Source organism: Bombus impatiens, unplaced genomic scaffold (assembly GCF_000188095.3).
Source record: "Bombus impatiens unplaced genomic scaffold, BIMP_2.2 scf_1445, whole genome shotgun sequence".
Classification (NCBI taxonomy): Eukaryota; Metazoa; Arthropoda; class Insecta; order Hymenoptera; family Apidae; genus Bombus; species Bombus impatiens.
In genome coordinates this window covers 1217204-1238447 of record NT_177864.1, presented here as the reverse complement: position 1 = coordinate 1238447, position 21244 = coordinate 1217204, and the positions used below count along the sequence as shown (strand labels likewise).

The following is a 21244-nucleotide window of genomic DNA, read 5'->3' as shown; positions in this document are numbered from 1 at the left end:
ATCAAAAAGATATTCTGAAAACCTTGATCGTTGTAATCTGCTAAAAATTAACTACTTCCATATTCTTTATCATTCTCATTATCATAAATTATTCTAGTGCCATATAACAGCCAATAAACGGATGATACAACTCGATAATATTTTCTACTTTCAAATACGTATACCTTTTATAATTCTATATTTTTATTTCCTTTAATAAAACGTTAGATCTGTAGATAAAATTATTCTGAAAATCGTAATTGCCCTAACATACTAAAAGCAAATTAGTTTCGTATATAAATCCTCGCTTCAAATTATTCTATTTCAAGAAACATGGTCACCGTTATCCTCTATATTCTATATGTTGGTAATTACCTTTGTCTTTCATAACTGAAAAGTTAGACCGGTTTTACACGGAGATAAACGTACTGAACGCCTACGGAATACGCATGCACATCAATAGAAGCGTTCGCGCGACGATTCTCGTGAGACGTGGTATCGCGATGCTCATTTCGCGTATCCTGGCGACGATACCTCTCCTACGAAGGCGACAAACGAAACAAATTAAATATTTTCTTCGTATACAATCGCACGCACAAGTGTGTGTGACAAATTGCATGTCAGCACAGCGGGAGCGAAAGAAACTTTTTAGAAAAACTGAACGCGCTAGCTCCGCCTCTTACTTGAACGCGTATGACAGTGATCGAATTACATACTTTTTACATGTTCACCTTAATAACAATACCGCTATACCTCTCCATTTTTCAATATAAAATTTCCAAAACAGTTTCACATCGTATATTAATGTTCCTTTTTTAATTTCTAAGAAAATTACCACTGTAATGGATGGAGACCTTGGATGGTATCTTGGCGATGGATTGATACAGAGATCACGTGTTAAATATGGAAAGTTTGAGGCTTGACATCCCGACTTCGATATCGCTAGATCTCGCCATATTTCAGTATAAGATATCCCACACCGTTTCACATCGTACGTTAGTTTTTGAAGAACTCCAAAGAAGATTTCCGCCGTAATAAATGGGAACGTTAGCTTGGCTTTCATACACAAATTACGTGGTAAATATGGAAACTTCGAGGCTCGATATCTCGACTTTAATACCGCCAAGCCTCCACATTCTTTTATCCAACATTTTCAATACAATCTCGCGTCGTATATTAGTCTTTTTGAAAAATTCCTAAGACAATTTTCACCGCGGTAAATGGAAAGGTTATCTTGTCTACGCTTTCATACACAGATTACGTGTTAAATATGAAAACTTTGAGGCTCGATATCTCAACTTTGGTACCGCTAAGCTTCCTTAAACTTTAACCATGTGAAACTCATTTTCTCGCAGAAATACCTCAAAATAAACGGCGATGTTGTAATCGCAAATACGCGTATCCCGAGCTACGCACCGCTGTGAACCCGGCCATAGTATCCGCCGGCGAAATTTCGGCCTGCATCAAAAACTCGTCTCTACTCTCTGCTCTTAAGTGAGCTGCCACGCGTTAGTAAAAGGAGGCGGACCACAGAAAAGAACATACGCAAGGTAGATCATACACTCGACAGGTGGTCGCAATTATTACGCTCTGCTGTCAGCTACATGCGCAACACCCCCACACAAACGTAGCTTTGCACAAGCGTAGGTATCTACGCTTCGGCTGACAAGCGACTACGGAATGACCAGTCGTGTAAACGCGTAATATGACACGCGAAATCGTTTCCAGGTATCGAATTACCAGGAATTGGAAGTAAAGAAGCCACGGGACCGCAAGGTGCACCGCGATGGGGTGCTGGACCGGTCTCGTATCGAACGGTTGGCCTATGCCATGTGGGAGATCGCGGATTTTCGAACGTCGTTTCACATTGTAACCGGTGTAGAACGATTTATGTGTTGGCTTATATCGGCTGGATACAGAAAAGAATGCCGTAGGATGATGTACGGTGTGGTTGCGTTGGTGGCAAACGTGTTTCGTTGGCGTAGACACGCTTTCGTGAGGTGAGCTTTTGCATTGTGTTCTTTTTTTTTTGCAGTTCAGTTCAGAGAAGTTCGAGGATGTTTTAAGTACGAAGCAAATGGATTTTGAGGCTCCGGTGGCAAAGGTGGCGATTGTTCGCGACAGCTTTTAGGGAGGTCGTAAAACGTTGCCATTCGATCTTTTTGGAGGTCCTCTTTTTAAATTTCCTTTGTCTTTTATCATCGCCTAGGCATAGGTCTTGGTACGTTTTTTATCCGTTATATCGTAGAAAAAAGAACTTAGGAAACAGATGAACAAATTTAGTATAAATGTTGTTTTCCTATCTCATTCTAGAGATTGAAAAATCGACGTAAACGAATAGTGGAAAGAACCACGGCTACGTTGCGCTTATAATAATATGCCAATTAACGCGTACAACTTTCTAAACACACATAGATCGCTAATCGCTGACACAGAAATTACCAAAGCTCGGCACGTCGTGTCGGTATAATTAATAATCCATCGATGCTTTTTGAGAAGACAATTCACGCAACAACGCTGCTTCCCGAGAGGAACATTAATCTACTTGATCGTTTGAAAGAGTATGTTGATTCGACTGATGCATCTGATCGTTTTAATGTCGTTAATGACATGCTTGAAAAATGATGCGTGAAATTATCGAAGCGAAACTCGCACTGGCGTGAACGCGAGTGTTATTAGACACGAGTTGGTTTGCACATTTCATTTAATGATCCTGGCTTTTAAAAGGAAGATTGATTTGCCCGATCGTACGATTCAGGATGCTGTGTACGTCTGATTAAATTATTTTCAATTCACCGACGTGATCTTAATTAACATTAAACGACGGTAATAAACATTCTGCAAAAGCGACTACAAAATTTAACTTGCAGCAGGTTCGTCCTTTATTTTTAAACGCTTTTCTTTATCAGTTTGCCTTGCCAAGCTTATTAAATATGTCATGTTCAAGATCTATAAAGAAGTCATCAAGATTTTTCTACACATCTGCGAGAAATCATAAATCGACGAAACAAGAATTGAAAGTAAGAAAATATTTTGCACCGGCTATTGAGAATCGTTTCCAAGCTCTGTAAAAAAGATTCCCCAAAGTTTGTCGGTAATTCTCTCCCATCAAATACGAAAATTGTAGAATAATCGCTAAAGTTGTATATCGATAGAACAACAATTCAGAACGAGATTAAAAATGTTGAGAAACGTCGTACACAAATATGTTCGCTTGGTGGGGAATAACGTTCAACTTGGTCAACTATTTTTGAGATAGAAGTCATAGGAAAAGCGTAATTCATAGGCGACTAATAGGCTCGTTAGGTTTCTCAGAGCGGAAAGAGAAGATGGTGGAAGGAGGAATCAACGACAGTAATGTCGGCCAGCGTTAGATTCTACATAGAAAGCGACGCGCGACGAGCTCATTAATGCTTAAAAATATCGGTAGAACGTTTTGCTTTCTGGCCATGAAACGAACATGACGAGGTCGTTGATTAATCGCGTGTCAATTTGCCGTCGACGACAGACGATTTACACGGCGAAACGGTGAGTCAGCGTTTGTCCCATTTGAAATTCAAAACGATCGCGCGGATATGCACGCGGCGTTCGAAGACTAAACGTCGAGCCGAGGAATTTCTTGATCGAAATCGTTTCTACCTTTTACGTGCTCTAAAACATATTGTTCTAAAATTTTAGACAACAACAAATATATTTACATTTAGTTGATTTACAACTTGTTGAAGCAGTATCGAAGATGCAAACATCAGTACACTGTTTGCAACTTCTTCTGTTAAAAGTTACAACATAAAAATTAAAACTGCTATGTATAATACGTACAGTAAAAACTAATATTTCTATAAATATTTCTTAACAACATCTTAATCTAACGCGATAAAAAGGCGTAACGATAATCGCGTATTGATCGGATCGTTTATTTGAAACGTAGTGCCAGTCTAGTTTTTTGAAGAAATTAAGAAAATGAAAAATGTACTATTTTCACGTGAACTTTTTACTTCTAAACAATTTGTAATTTCAATCTCGAAACATTCGTCTGTTTTAATCAGTTTTCCTTAATCGATGGAACTACATAATATTTTATTTTGAAAGCAACGTAAGTCCATTTCCTGTAATCTGTATCCTGTCCAAACAGTGGAGACACTAGTAATTAGAAACAAATGATAGCGAATGTAATCCTAACCCTTGTATCTGATATAATATAGCATATACGGATGTGAACAAGTTTTTTATATACGTTTTAGTAATATTCTGGTAAATTATTATTACATTTGTTAAATTAGTATTACTGAGATTAAATTTAATTGTTACAATTAAATGTAATTATTGTTACACTTCAAGTATTATTAAATTAATAATACTTTTACATTCATATCGGGTCGTATCGAAGTGCAAACCTAAGATCAAAGAAGGTACATGTTGTTGTTATCTTGCTTTCGTCTCTCGCAATGGACAACCTGGTGTTAATATTAAAATTATGATAGTGGTACAGGAGGTACGTTTATTGCAGTTTAACACACTAATGTTATAAGAATTTTAATTCATTTAATTCTATTCTGTTTATTCTCAAGTATCGTAGAGACGTTTCGAAATAGAAGTATGGAACATAAATTTTAAACAATTAAAATTTGATAAATTTATATAATTTACTATCTTTGCAAGTTCAAGCCCATTCATAGCTATGAAAAACGATATTAGTCCAGTTAATTCTGAACAAAAATATTTCTATAAAAATATGAATTTACACTTACTTAAACACATAGAGACACGTGGATAAACCAAATGGACCGTATCGTCAGTTTTCATTCGATGGAAACGCAAACACCTAAATATTTCAAAATCAAAGAAAAAATGTACTTACGCCACTTTCGGAATAAACGCTGCAATCGTATCAAACTTAACTCAATTCAACAATTCAACTCAATATCCATTAGTTCAATCGTTCGATCTACAACGTACCTACTCTAAAACTTCAACTTTCGCCGCAGCTGTAGAAAGATTGCAGCCATCGTTAAAATTTTGCATTTTCTGGGCGAATAAAGCACCGCTTCGTGGCAAAAGCAATCTCGAATGCGAACGAGTTCGAGAGGTGTTTCCTCTCATGGTTCCAGCGAACTCGAATTACGAGCGTATAATTTCTCGACGCTGCGCTCGCTTGCGTTCATGTACCCTTTACGAGTTATTATCTCGCTTGCAGTATGGCGGGCGAGATACAAGAATAAGGGGAAACAAAAGTATAGAAATTGAAGGGGCCCGTGTGTCGATCGAAAAAATTACCATGATCGTTACCACGCTTTTACTCGATCTTTGAAATATCGCTTTCTGTATTTTAATATAGATATTTATAGCCACGCTTGAAGCGTGAAAGCGCGATTTTCGTTCGTGATAAAGTTTACCTTCAATTTTCATTTCTTAACTCACCGAACGTAGGGTTTAAAGACTTCCTTTCAAAATTTTCAAATATTCCTTATCTACCGTTATATTCAAGTAAAAGATGTATTATATTACTCTATAAAATGACGAAAAAATCGAAACGCGGTAATGTTATTTTCCACGGAGTTTAAAGCCTTCCTTTATAACTTTCCAAATATTTGTTATTCATCGTTGTATTCGATATACGTATTTAAGAAATTGCGAATAAATGGAACTAATTTTATAATCGTCTTATCGTGATATAACGCGATTAAAATGATTTTTAAATGTCAGCATACGATGATAAAACTGGTGTCTACGTTATAATGATCAAACATTGTAAAAGTACAAAGCCCTTCGTTTTTTCTTGGCTGGAATTTGTATTACCTTTTAATTAATGGAATGCGCGTAATCTTCGGTAATGATATTATGGAACTAGAGAAAAATTGATTAAAACATAATTACTTCCGGCAAAACGAGTTCGTAACACGTCGCGCTTGGGACAACGCGGCGATCGATCGATCGATCGATCGATCGTAACTTAATCGAAACGCGATCCAGCCCACCTAGACACGCTGTCCTTGTAATAGAGATCAATAACTGATGATGACTCTAATCGTTTCATCTTAATCGATACAAATTTTCCGTATCTGCTTGCCAATCATAATTTCTTTACGGTTGATCGCATTAGTCTTATTGTATAAAAAAGTATTTGCCTATATGTGTGTGCTTGTGTAATGTGCACCCACGTTACGTAAACAGGATTATGTTTATGTAGTCCTCGTGCAACACGAGAAGAAAGTTACATTACCGGCTTTTAACGAGAGGAAATAGCTAAACAGAGAGTTATTTCGCAGCGAAACTATCTAGTTAGTCAAATCAGCTAATTCTCTCGAACTGACACTTATTTAATTATACCGCATATTTCGATCAATTTCAAGTTTCCTTCGTTCGTGCTGCTTTCGATTAACATTTGACCCGAACACCGACAAACGAGATTTTACTTTCTTGAAATTAAATTCCATGTACGAATCTTGCAACAAAATTTATTTCAATATACATTTATTTCAACTGAGAATTTATGTCAAGGTTCTGATCAATTTTCAAAATTTCAACTTTTTCAAGTTCGCTAAGATTCGCGAAAAGAATTTAAATCGTCGATCGAATTTGCTGTCAGACAGTTAGGATCCTGGAAACAGTATACCGTTGTTTAGAACAGAACATTTTACACCAGCGCGAACGAAGAAAGAAGAAGAATTAAAATTAATTAACATCGGAATAAAATGTTATTTATGCCTTTCTATCCGCGGTATTTAACGCTGACATGCTGCAGACACTCCGAAATTGATCTGAAAGTAAAATCTTATATACGCCTTTCTATGCGCGGCGTTCAATGCTGACACGCAGTGCTAGACACTCCAGTAAAGCAAACTCGAATGAAAATAAATCTGTCAATAAGGTAAACGTGTGAATTAGTAAGATTGGTCATTAAATGGCACGATCAACCTTTCCTCCTTCCATTAACATCGCACACGAGAGAAACCAAAAGGTTGCAAACGTTTTCTTCAAACAGCCCGTATCCACCCACGTTCGTTTTATAGGGGAACCAATAGGCAAGATGCAACTAACACGCCTTCTACAACGCGCCTTATTGTCCGCTGTCAGCGTTACGACTGTCGAACAGCGTTTCCGCGCGGAATACAACACCCAGTTCTACCGGGCGTGCATTTAATTAAAACGACACCTTCGCTTTCTCCGGGGGCAGGATAACGTGATCCAGCCATGAACGTTATCCAAGTGGTGGTAAAGAGTTTCATTGAGCGTTAAAACCCACGGAGGGTATGTTGCTCTATTTTTGTTTTACGACGTCCCGAGTTTCGCGAGTCGGATAATTCTTCGAACATACGAGATCTTCAGTTGAATTAAATCGGTAATTTTATCCTTGGGAATTTTATACGTTCGTAGTTAATTTAAACATCGCGGAATTTCTCTTTTTTTTTTTTTTTAATTTTTCCATCGAGACAAGAATCTACAGTGAGATCCGTTATAACGAGACGTGATAAAGTGCGCGCGTACCGAGCGAATATTCAAAGTCGATTTTCTCGAGAACAAAGCCTCGAACGAAAAATTGTTATTCTATATTTTCGACTTCTTTTTTCGCGTAGAATCACCCCCTTTCCGCTTGTACCACCAGTTACCAACCATCCTGTATATTTTCTGATTTTTTTCAAATTTGAACGGTATTATCGCGATAGACGAGTCTCATAACTACACTGCGGATTTCTATGCGTTTACGCAACATTCCAAGATGCAAAGATGCACAGAATTGCACACGATATGCAGAAATATATAAAATATTCGTATCTAGCGCGTATTGAGGTTGAATGAGAGTGTGTATGGAAAATTATCTATGTAAATCAATCTGAATTTTATAGCCGACAAGCAAAATTTACTAAAACACGTATATACATAAAATATCCAAAATACGGTATCTGTTAGACTACGTAGTAGACGAAACAAACCTCTGCATAGGTTTCACTTTTTCGAGATTATTTTAACAAAAATATAGATTTACATGAAAATCTGCAGTCTACTTGTAATAGTATCAGTGAAATATCAAAGTGTTTCGTATAGCGCATATAGCGGGTGATTTATATTCACGAGCGTACATTTCCAGATAATAGTATCTATTGAAAACAACGATACGAAATGGGTTATTTCAAATAGTTATAGCAGCAGTTTAATGTCTCTTCTATGGGCTTACAAAACTTCCTCTTTACGTCCTAACCAAGATTTAAAACACCAGTGCACATAAAAGAATTGCGCTTTATTTTCCACTGCTACTGCCCCGTTTGAAATTGTCGCCATGAAATAAATATAATTCTGTATCGTCGTCATCGGTAGCAGCATCATTGACACGTTCCACACTACTACGTACATTCGACGTGTTCAATATCGAGTACATACTAAAAGTGTTTCGACAGAAAAATAATAATTAAAGCAAGAAGAAAATAAATTTAACTTATTTCTCCATAAATTTCTTTTGTGCACTCAAAAGCAAATATGTTTGACGATAGATGATGGAAAAGTAATATTTGTTAACTTAAGTAATAATTGTTAACTAGTGAAAAGCTTTCGTACGCTTTCAAACTGTACTCAACGACAAATTTCCAAACGAAGCTCCTCACATTTGTACCATAAAGCCACCCACACGATAATCAAACAGCTAAAAAATGCTACCAAATGGACAAATTGTGAATGTGAAATATTAAAAAAAAAAAAAACATTTGTACGAATATGCCCGTCTTCTGCTTTTAATAGAATATTTTGCACTGTTATCGATAGACGTCGTTCCATATTAATCGGCTACAATTATCCTATATCATGTTTCAATTACAAATAAAATCTACTGGTCTAATTGTGAATAATTAACAATCTTTCTATTTCTTTGCGTAAAAGAAAATCGATTGAAGCGGTCGGTTAGTACCTATCGGTTGTAAAACGAAATCATTCATCGACGCGGATTTGCTGCAACCTGGCGAACCGGTGCGGAACAACGGGAGACCACCTGCGCGTTTCTGCCATTTGGTGCCGTGCAAGGATGAATGAAAAACGAGCATCGCACACGTGCAAACTGCTCGTACAACGGTGTACACGTGGTAATAAAGGCGCACCACGAACGGGTGTATCGCGTCGAACGTTTGGCACTTATATATGGACCGACGTGGCTACGTGGGCAGAAGAAGAAGAAGCGGGGTCAATAAAAAGCAAAGAAGTGTCTGCGAGGAAAGCACGAGTGGGAAAGGGTAGAACGAAGGAAGAAAGCAGAACGCGGAGAACTCTCGAGCATGTAAATTGCACGGTGCGTCCACTGTATCCGATTTTAACGCGACTCGATAACTTTCTGATTTTTCTGTCTTTGGATCCTTGCGATTCTATTATTGATTTACTTGAGAGCAGTCTTGCGAGAATATGGCATAGTTATTAGGTTGGCAATGTGCAATGTGAAAAATATATCGTCTACAAACGGATATTCTTTATCGGAGAATATGGAAAATACTTACGCGTATCTGTACTTTTTCGTTGAATTTCGTATCTTTATAGGTCATTATATAAACATAGGTCAGCGTATTTTTTTAATGCGAAATACTAAAATACAGTTTAATCTATTCTTAATATAAAATTGAATTATATATTACGATTGGGGTTACTTTATTTTCAGAAAAGATATTACTTAAATTTGTATTGCGATAACGGGTATAGTTTATTGTTAAAGTAATTTACTACGCTAGAAATAAATGTATGAGTCACACATTATCGAACGTTATTTTTAGAACATTGAAAAAACAGCACGTCCTCCTATTTTTTCTATTGGTAGATATGTTTCATGCATCCAGCTTACTGACTAGATAAGTTAACCACAAGGTTGTTTCTCTTATTTGATATTCGCATGTAAACTAGATATATTCGCATGTAACTAAGGAATTACGTGACCGGAAAAGGAAGTATCGATAACAGAAGTAGAAATTTACGCATTGCACGGAAAAATTACTTCGACAGAGCTGAAAAATTCATATCAAAGAGTCGATAAATTAACTCCGATACATCCTGCGTTCGAGAGATACAGAAAGCAGAATTACGAATTTATTTGTTCGCACTGATCGAGCTTCACGATTTTGTTTTCATTTTAAATTACTTCCTTTAAATTCCAATACTGTTAAATTGCGTCTCTCTTTCTCTCTTTCGATATAAATTGTATTAAAATTAAAATACACGTACAAAAGGGATGAAACTATCGCAAAATGAGGGAGAAGAAAGACAATCAGGTAGGCAACATAGACAACGAGTAAACAGCCGAAAAGGAAGTCCGCAGCATCTGCGCGAATTTCGTAACTGCTTCTCTGGAGACTGTTTATCGTTGTTGGATAATGAGCTGTCGGCAAAGATAAATTCACGGAACACACAAACAGTCGGTTTGATAGCTCGGTGCACGGCGCACCTTAGACACGCGTGCATTTATTTATACGCGTGAAGCAGACCTGTGCACGGGATGCAGAAATCATGCGCTTTTAGCCAAACTCGATAAAATTCCATACTCTTTCCCGCTGCCTCGAATACCTGAACTTGAGCGGCTGGTTCGGTTGTTCCTGCAGGGCTCATATCTTTGACAGTCTCGAACGTGTCGCGCTCGCAAAGTATGGGGCACTCACTGCAATTCGAAACTCCAGGTTCGTTTCATATCAAAAGAACGTTCGTAGTAGAGGTTCTGCGTTTTGACGGTTCTCTTTTCAGGTTTCAGAGAAATATTAATAACCACGAGTAGAATGAGGGAGAAAGCGAAAATTTACATATCTCTTGATTTACAACGAGAAAACGTATCCTAACTGAGTACAGTTTCTTACTTTTGAGTGGCGTTATTCAAAGTTTGTCTGCAAACTGCAATCATTCATTGCCACACCGGAGATGTAACGAATATCCAGCTATTTCCGTGAATAGCGATCGATATAGGAAAGCAATTCCACGAAACTACCAGTTGAAACAAAGTTTGGAATTTGTCAGTTCGAAAAGATTGAGCCGGAAGGGATCGGAAGATGAAGAAGAAAATGATCGAGGAATATCAATCGCTCGGTTATTCGAAAATTTATTAATTGGGATAGTCGAGATCCTATTGTATCACGTTTAATATGATATCAGCAATTGTCCTAACGCTAGACGGTATGAACGAAGATGTACACAGGAGCGTACATGGGTATGGCTTAACTAGACTCGTTGTCATCGTGAGATATAACCGCGTAGATCTCGACTGCAGACGAGCTAATGGTATTCAGGAAAGTTTTACCTGCAATTTAAAGCGTCCCGTCCTCGACGAATCAGTCAAAGGGGAACGGGAAACCTCTAGATCCGGCAGATTTACGCTTTTACAGAGGCTCGTATCTTCGTGCGACCTTTGAGCGCTCGTTCCGACTGCGTAGAACGATGTTTGAGTACGTCGTGAAGAACGAGCGAAATCTCGTGTAGAGACTCGTGTAATCTGGAAAAACACGTGTCTCGTGGGAACAGGCTATCGAGGAACGTGCGTGTCTTGCCGCATTGACATTTTGATAAGTGCTGGGATTGGTTGGAAATAGAACGAGTTTCTATAGTCCAATAGGATCTCGTTCGTTCGAATCAATTAGTTTTAAAGCGAGCCGATAATCTAATTTTTCGCATAACTAAATAAGAGAATCATTACCATTGCTAGAGGAGTAGCACAGCAGGGAGATGGAAACTTTTTCAGAAAATTAATTTAGAATAATAAGTTTGGAATATAGAATTGTCATTGATTATTTTTATAGCGATCCGTGTGAAATTATTCAGTGAGTCGAAATTAAATACCTACTACTTACCCGGTGAATAAATCAGACTTTACATGAATTCACAGTCTGAAATAGGAAGCGATCGCAGTGATTAATGATGCTTTGCAAAATAGCCTTATAGAACTTATCAGTCCAACACTGTATTGCCTCGAGATTACACATCAGACGATTCTAATGTATGCAATGGCTAAGATTCTATCTCGCAACCGGCAATTCCCTACAAAAACCACAGCCTCCACTTGCTGATTCTATTTCCTTGTACATCCTATTTTTCCCTTACTATAATCACATTACAATTCCACCCGAAGCTTATTGAATACCTCGATAAATCAATCACGAATAATCAATTGACCTTATCCTCTTGCTCGGTGGATCGTCGATGGCCTTCGTTAGCGTAACGAACAAAAGAGAATCGCACTTGAACTGTTGATGCAATAAAGAAAACATACATAGGGTTATCAATTTAAAGGATGATCGATATCACTTACAATTAAGGCGGCGTTACCATCAGTATCCAGCTGATGCTTCAGCTTTGTAACGAGTGCGGTTATTTATTTATTTACAACCGCCATGCCAGGCTGAATACCGTGTGGGATTAAAGACACGAGATCATTATTTATGCTTTAGCCACGGTTACGCGGTCCGAAGCTAAACTGGACGTCGCGTCATGGCTGCTTGAATTAATCATATGTCACTTGTCTACCGGTATTCCTAGCTGCGAGTCCTTCCTTTTTATTTCTCTCTTTTTTTCTTTCCTCTTTTTGCGAGAAGATGATTAAGACTTCTCTGGAAGTGTATCTGTTCGTTGAACGATAGGTAGAATTGCGAAAGCCTGTTGCAAGCGACACGCCAATGAAATTATTACTCGGCTGATTTCTAAATCGTGTTTTATAGAAATATGTAACTTGAATATACTTCTTTATTTTTGCGTTATAAGCGAAGTGAATAGGTAGTTATTGGCTATTTATTGGTGTAGGAATAAAAGGAAATTTTACTGTTAAATGTGAGAAGTTCAGAATCATTAGCGAATCGTGTTTCGAACATTGATAGATGAGTTGATACATCAAACTTGCCACATACGTACTGTAAGCCTTTCAGACTACCACAGGTGTTGGTAATCATATTTTTAATATTCCTGTATTTTATACTTTACGCGACAGATATTAGATACGTACAAAATCGTGAAAAACGATTATAACGAAATATGAGATATTTCAATTAAAGGAGGAAATTAACTAGAGGGAATTAAAAAGTTGAGAGAAACAGAATGTGGAAAGAAATATCTGTTTAACGTTGTTACAGTGATCTCATCGACTATCTCGCCTCTGACTAGACCGATTACAAGTTACAAGTATTATTTCATCGTCTGACACTGGTGACCAAATTGAATTTAAATCTGCAGTACCTGCTCACGATTTATGGTTGCGTCGCAAAAATTCCTCGTTGAATGGTCTTTCTTCTTTTTCGTCACGAGACAGCAGCCGTGAAAGTGCCAACCAAGGCTTAAATCGTTTGAATACAATACAACATTCGTCGTGGTGGCATTGCTAATTGCGAAATGCGATCGATCGCGCATCAGCAAACACTAGTCATGCATGACTAGGATCCAGACTGAATAGATGCTGATCACGATATGTATAGATCTGTATGTATATTGTTACCTGTGAAATGAATGGAAGACATATTTCTCTTGGCGTGATCTCACAGGTTGAGAATGAAATGTGAATTATCAATGTGGAACAGAGTTAATGAAAGAGTTATTATTCTATTTTATACTTTGACATACAGTTTTCATCTAAACATTGAAGAGAACTCGTTTAAGCGAAGGGACTATAAATTACTTTTTCGCGACTCTTTGTTAAATTTAGCAAATGGAAGATAAATAAAAAAAAAAAGAAAGAAAGAGATTGCAAGAAGTAGAAAGAAGTTATTGAACATGAAATTATACAAAATGCGAATACTAAATTAACGCGTTTTACTGCGAGCATCTTGAAGTACTTTTACGATCTGCATGTGATATCGATTCATACGAAACACGAATTAGAGATCACGAAATTTTGAAACGAAAGTTTTATAACAATCCACAAGTACAGTGTGTAAAGATTCCATAAGATGGTATTCTGTAGATGTTAAGAATTCAATCGACAACGAACGTGTTAACAGCTTAACAATACTATCAATACTATCGTAAATAAAACTTACGTTCAAGATCGATGTTCGTTTTAATTTCAAATTTTTCTAATTCATAAAATTTAATATTAAACATACATCGTAGAATATGTACATCGAAACATTCAAGTATTCTATGAATATCTTCTATTGTATGAGTCTTCTTAACTATTTTCAGGGTGTCGATGTAATCCTATTGGTTCGATAACCACTGCGTGCGACATCGTAACAGGACAATGCCAATGCAAGCCCCATGTGACTGGCAGACAATGCGATCAATGTATGGTGAGTAGATCGCAATAAACATAAGTAGAAATTTATGTGTCTCGTTCCACCTCTTAAAATTGCTTTCACTCCCATTTTCTCGCAATAGATAAAAATTGATACGATTGAGAAAAATAGACAAAGTGATTTTGTATTCCACGAATATGTCAAGTATCGTTTGAATCGCAACTCGTCTCTCAACTTAAGATCATGAAATTCCATTTGCGTATTATACGAAAAACATGTGTACGAAACTCTAGAGACATCGCTTTCTGGAATTTAATACGTCAGAATTACTATAGAATTGCTGCAACTATTATTTCACTAACCTATTAACACATTCGAAGTCGTTACTAGAATCTGATTAAACGCTATGAAGTTTATTATTTGCAATCAGTCTTTTCTATTTTCTCATCTTGTTAAGATTGGTTTCTGGGGTTTGCCAACGGGAGCAGGATGCGCTCCTTGTGGTTGCGATCCTATAGGAGCGTATAATTCTTCCTGTCACGATAGTATTGGACAATGCTACTGTAAACCAGGAGTGGGTGGCACACGTTGCGATGTTTGTCTACCTGGATATTATGGATACTCATCAAACGGATGTCAAGGTACATTTTATAATACGATGCTAAATATTTTAATATATATAAATAATTTTATACGTTTCAATGTACAAACAAAATCCGGAAACAAAGAAATGAAAATGAAGGAAAAGTATGAATTTTGTATAGTCATATGGAAATGCTACTAAATAATACGAAATTTGATATAATTGGATTTAATTAATCAGTATGTAAATGCTATCACATCCTTCACACGTTTTCACATAATTCCCATCAATTTTTTATTTTTAGTTTGCGATTCGTGTGTGCGACCAGGTCACGTTTGTGATCCTGACACGGGTCGCTGTGTGTGTCCAACCTTGACTTTCGGTGAACATTGCGACAGATGCAGATCAGGTTCCTGGGACTTGGTCCCAGGAGTTGGTTGCAGGCCCTGTGCGTGCACCCTTGGTTCCATGAAACCTCAGTGCGACCATCAAGGGCAATGTCCTTGTAGAATCGGCTACGATGGTCTTAGGTGTGAGAAATGCGCGAAAGGTTACTATGGTTATCCTAGGTGTCGACCTTGTAGCTGCAACGTAGCGGGTACCTTGCAGTGTGATGATGAAACTTGCGATTGCAATGATAAAGGGCAGTGTCCTTGCAAGGTATCAAGTTTAACGCATCTTTTGAGTGGAATTTTTTAAATATCTAAATTCTTATTATGACTTACAAGACATTGTAGATGATCCGTCAAAAAATTTAGAAAATTAATCTTTGAGTTTTTGATACAATCGAAGCATATAGTTTTTTGTGGAAATATATTCGGTCAGTTTCTTACGTTACACGGAAATTGTACGTTTGTTATTTAGGAATACGTGGTCGGAAGGCAGTGTGGTCAATGCAAAGAAGGTACGTTCGGTTTAGCACTGGACAATCCGAAAGGTTGCACCGAATGTTTTTGTTTCGGAAGAACGACCTCCTGTCAACAAGCTGGTCTTAGTTGGGGGCAGAGGAGATTGACACGACCACGAACTCTTCACGTCAATGACACTATCAATGATATAATAGTAAGCATCGTAGTATTACGCAAAGTGATTTCTACGGAAAATTCTTGTTCTTGTTCAGCTAAAATTTGTATATTATGCACGTGCAATGTAAATCTAAATATCCGACATACGTATGCGTATCATTTCGAGAAGAAATTTATCAAATTCAAATTAATTTCTTTTCCATCGATCTCTCTTTCAGATATAATTACATTAGAAATAGAAAAGTTATTATTGCTGTTATTAAAATATTACCAATACTGTAATATGAATAGAATGAAAAAATAATTATTAAGATATTTCTCCATTTATACAGGTTTCTAAATTTAGATCACGAGTGTTTTTATCTCCTATTAACGGTGGTTTAAACATGACCAATGGACTTTCGACGATCCCTGATACTGGAGGTGATGTGACGATACCATCGCATTTGTATTATAATTATCCTCTCTATTGGATGCTACCCGAATCTTTTCTTGGTGATAAGGTAACTTCAAATGTCTCGAAAAACACTTGAACATTTCATTGAATTTTACATTACGCGACAAACAAGTGGTCACACAAAGATGTCTTAACGTAATTCATAATTTTAGGTTGTATCCTACGGAGGATTTTTAAGATTCACAACTTCGACAGAAGGTGGAATACCTTTAAGATCAACTTTTCAATATCCGATCGTGCAACTGCAAGGAAACCGTAAAATTGTCTTAGAATACTATTTACCCGTACCTTCGGATAGCAATCATTACGAAGTCAGGTAATATCGAATTCCAATTAGTAATTAATATAATCTTAATTTGATATTCTAACAAGGAATTAATGCCTGCTTTTATTTCGTTTCGAAATACGAAATGATACGAATTGCCGGTATTTTTAGATTTCACGAGTCCCTATGGCAATTACAAAATAGGCCAGACTATAAAGTCACGAGAGAGGTTCTTATGGTTGCTTTGCAAAATTTGCAATACATTCTGGTAAAAGCCTCCGATAATGCGGAATTTACAAGAACGACGTATGTAAACTTTATCATGGAAGTTACTTCTTGTTTCTCCTATTTTCTTCTTTTTTCTTCCCTTATGTAAATTATTTAAGATTTATTTAAAATCGAGAAAATTCTTAGAATATCGAAAAATTGTCTTTATTCGACGATAATTAATACAAGATCTCTCTTCTTAAACCTGCGTTAACGTAATTCCCTTTAACTTGGAAAATTAAGTATTTGTGAAATTCTTTCACTGTATTTTTGCTTTATAAAATGTCAAGTTATTGTATTATTATATTAAATTTTAGCTTGCACGAGGCTTCTATAGACGCTGCAGTTTTAACGCCCATGCATATACCGCAACTTGCAACCGGTGTCGAGATTTGCAAATGCCCCCCGAAATATAACAGCACGTCCTGTCAAGATCCAAGTATCGGACACTATCGATGGTACAACAACACAACCGTCACATCGACCATTGTTATCAACCTTATTGGAGAAGCAATACCTTGCCAGTGTAACGGAAGATCTGATATTTGCGATATAGAAACAGGGCATTGCTTGGTAAGATAGTCGACTTGAATTCTACCAACTGCACTTTAAGAAGGAATCATTCAGCTGTGTCTCTTTTGTGCAAAAATTGTCATGTTTTATACCAGGATGAATGCTAGACTTCTTTCTATAACTTATAGACAAAGTTTATATTTTATGAACTAAAATAATTAAATGGAATTTTCAATAGACATATTATTTAGAATAGTAAAAAATATTAAAGAATACAATAAAGTAATTGTTTCAGATTTAGACAAATGTAACTAACAAAATATAAATAAAATCTCAATATATACATATTATATGCTAAGTCTCTGAAATAAAACCGAACATTTTTGCTACAGAATTGCCGAGAGAATACCGCAGGACCAAGATGCGATATTTGCTCAGACAGTTTCTACGGCCATCCAGACTTTGGCTGTAAACCGTGTCCTTGCCCACAAGCAGATAAAAGATTCTCAAATACTTGCATGGTTCTTGCCAATACGGAAGCAATTTGTGTTTGCAAACCTGGTACGTACCTTCAACGCATCGCAGAAGAATTCCTTTATACAAATTTTTATTGCAAATATATAATAACATTTATCAGAAACTAACTCAAACGTTGAACCAAAGAAGCGTTATTTTTGTTGATGTGAATCATGCGAGAGAGAAGAGCCCTTTCTAAATTGAAATAAATTCAATTGTATCTCTATTTTTGACGTTAGAAACATTTGCTTAATTTTGCATATCCAGAGAGGATATACTTTCGGAGGAAAATGTATTTTATATTCTTTATATGCGCAGGTTACACCGGTAGAAAATGCGAACGGTGTTCTTCCGGATATTATGGATTCCCTCACCTTCCTGGTGGCAAATGTATACCGTGCAATTGCAACCCCGCTGGAAGTTTGAACGATGAATGTGATACGGAAACAGGACAATGTAGGTGCAGAGCTGGTTCTACGGGTCGTGATTGCTCTGAATGTACTGCGTATCGTCACGTCTATATAAATAACGTTTGCACGTGTAAGTGAAAAATGCGAAAACCTTGTTCGTTTAAATTTATCGAAATTTTTCTTTCTTTTTTTTTTTTTTTCTTTTCTATGATGTTCGAGTAGAAATTTTTTTAATTTTAAAATTAATTAAATTTTTGTTAAATCGTTGATATTATTTTGCATTAGCGTGCAACGATAATTGTACCGGTATACTGCTCGACACTGTGGCTGCACTTTCGCAAGAATTAGCAGAAAGCACCACTCATATAGCCAATGGTTATATTCCTCCTCCATGGGAAGATTTGTCTTACATTGACTCCAACATAACAACGTTTCTAGATAAAATAAACCTTCGAAATAGACTGAGGCAAAGAATGAGAGATGTACCCTGGCATGAGTATAGAAATCTTATGAAATACCTTGAAATGTTGCTCAGAACTGTATGTATTTAATTCTAATTTCATACTTATTCAAATTACACTGATTAAATATTTATTCTTAGAGCCTTGAATATTATTTATTCGTAAAGGAAATAACTCGTAATCGATGGTAAATTTTTTTGTATGAATATTAATAATATTTTAATATTTTAGGCGAACGAACGCGCTCTGCGCGCAGATACTGTTAAATCAAAGACCAGTGATTTAGAAAATAACATATTTAGCGCAAAGATCGAAGCGGAAAATCTGCGAAAATATATAGAAGGTACTTGCCTTAAATAAAATATTTTTATACACAAATTTTTCATTTTATATAAATCTATATATACCTATAATAAGATTTTTCATTTTTCTAGATACAATTACGTTGTTGAATCAATATACAAATGAGAACAAAAGAATAGAAATAAAAAAAGCATTGAACACAGCAAAAATGATTTTGAACGGTATAAAAGAACTAAATCTAGCAAAGAAGACAATGGAAATAGAACGTTTTCTCGAGTTAGTACTTTTAACAACTTTTTCACATAGATACCGCATTGATTACTCCAGCTTAATTCCATTCACAACAAATATTCTATTATTATAATAAAATCCAACTTTATTACATCAAAATCATTGGTTCAATATTTATATAATAATTTTTGAAAATTTTTAAAAATTACAGGGACGTCGCAGAATACACCGATTGGTTAAATTCCTTGTACGATGCAACAGGGCCATTAGCAACCGCTCAAAACAATGCTGAAGAATATTCTATCAAACTAACTGACATGCGGAACATCATAGAAAACGCGATGGAAACGCTGTTCACATACGATGGTTTATACAACAATATTAATCAAACATATCAGGAAGCCAAAAATTACTGTAGCGAGATCGACATGTTACGGAGCACAATTAATGCGTCTCTTACCGAGGGGGAAAAGCTGATTGATGAAACGCGTAGTTTTATCGTCAATTTTCGAAATAATGTTCAAGTATGTACAAGTACAATAAATTAGCTTACAGACGATTTGGTAGAAATGTAAATTTAATTAATTATTTTAATATTGGTTATAATTACAAGTAACGATATCATCGGTATCTCGAGAAACATCTCAAAAGAAGACATATTAAATTACAGGACCTTCCGGAACTGCGAAACAAATTAACATACTGGTTTGATAAATTGAGTATGAAAGAAGAACTACTGTATAGATTAAATTACGAATATAACGACACGTACGTGATACCCGCGATTGCACATGTGAAGAATTTATCGAACTACGTTGATCAGTATGTCAGGTAAGAGAAAATTATTTAGTTTGTTCTTATACTTTTAGATCATATTATTTTATCGTCGCGTTAATTAATATTTAGATAGTCAAGCAAATATCGTTATATATCAAGTCAAAGAAAAACAGAATGAAAATATAGTATATTAATTTTAATTAGTATTTGTGAATGTTAATTGCTATTACTAAAACGTATCTGTATTTGTAAAAGTATTTATGAAGATATTTAAACAATTTAAAGCTATAGCAGGTAAACACAATTTATATTGAGAGGGAAAGATAAAATAATAATTCGTTGTTTTATATTTTTAAAACATCTCGACGTACTTGATTATTAAGATACTTGAATATTTAAAACAATACTGAACAATTTTTTCGCACTGGTCCTGTATATATATTTGACAAATACGTAACACAGTGTAAATGTGTAGAACGCGGTAGAAATACGTGTTGTAAAAATAATATATATCTCTGCACGAGAACTTGGAAATACTCGGGACTTAAATTAAAAGCAAAACAAAACGAAATCGTATGAAATATGAAGACAGTTCCAGTTGCGAATTAATAATCGTTATTTAGTAGTACGCTTTTACTTTATGTAATTGACGATCGATAACTTGATAAAGTGCAACTTGGCGTTTCTGCCGAGCAGTCTGTTTTCCGAGACAAAAAACATCGCAGCTAGCCCGCTGAAGGCCAGTCAAGCATACAAGAATATCGTCGATAACATAAGAACTGCAAATATAACAGCAACGGCAGCTAAAGATATTTCTGAAGACACGTACAATAAGGTAAGGGGACGCTTTGTAGTCATAGTGATTTAAAAAATAGTCTACTTCACAACTATAACGTATTATCAGATATTTCCCGATGGCCCAAAATCAAAATCGCTGTTGGATAGCGCTAAAGAAATATTGCTGGCATCGTCCAAGCAGCAAAATAGTGCAAACAGACATGGAAAGTTAGTACAAAACGCGAGCGATGGATTGGAATTGCAAAAGGAAGCTGTGAACATTTTGAAAAATACTCTCAATAGTACTGGAATTAGGGATAATCAAGTCAATATAAAATTGCAAACATTGCAAGATGACAGTAAGAAATGTAAGTTCATTTTCTAGCAGTGATCCATTTCTTTTCCTTTTTTAATATTTATACATAGCTATGACTTCAATAACCGCAATAAAGATGTGAGGTTTTTTACTGATCGTTGTGATCATAAAGTATTTGTATTTTGATATACTATATCTA

General features: G+C 36.0%; 1 protein-coding gene across 4 annotated transcripts in view; it reads left to right on the top strand.

Moving 5' to 3' along the window:
• LOC100748549 (laminin subunit alpha-1) overlaps positions 1 to 21244 on the top strand; it is a 204407-nt gene that overhangs the window by 176971 nt on the left and 6192 nt on the right. For all 4 annotated transcript variants that reach the window (XM_012392434.3, XM_003493969.4, XM_012392435.3 and 1 more), the window contains 17 exons: positions 14092 to 14198; positions 14602 to 14785; positions 15032 to 15387; positions 15592 to 15789; positions 16085 to 16255; positions 16362 to 16525; positions 16646 to 16780; positions 17059 to 17314; positions 17647 to 17815; positions 18089 to 18310; positions 18466 to 18719; positions 18873 to 18984; positions 19076 to 19220; positions 19387 to 19699; positions 19846 to 20006; positions 20649 to 20787; positions 20857 to 21097. In XM_012392434.3, the coding sequence (XP_012247857.1) occupies positions 14092 to 14198; positions 14602 to 14785; positions 15032 to 15387; positions 15592 to 15789; positions 16085 to 16255; positions 16362 to 16525; positions 16646 to 16780; positions 17059 to 17314; positions 17647 to 17815; positions 18089 to 18310; positions 18466 to 18719; positions 18873 to 18984; positions 19076 to 19220; positions 19387 to 19699; positions 19846 to 20006; positions 20649 to 20787; positions 20857 to 21097 (3327 nt within the window). The remainder of the gene's footprint in view (positions 1 to 14091; positions 14199 to 14601; positions 14786 to 15031; positions 15388 to 15591; positions 15790 to 16084; positions 16256 to 16361; positions 16526 to 16645; positions 16781 to 17058; positions 17315 to 17646; positions 17816 to 18088; positions 18311 to 18465; positions 18720 to 18872; positions 18985 to 19075; positions 19221 to 19386; positions 19700 to 19845; positions 20007 to 20648; positions 20788 to 20856; positions 21098 to 21244) is intronic.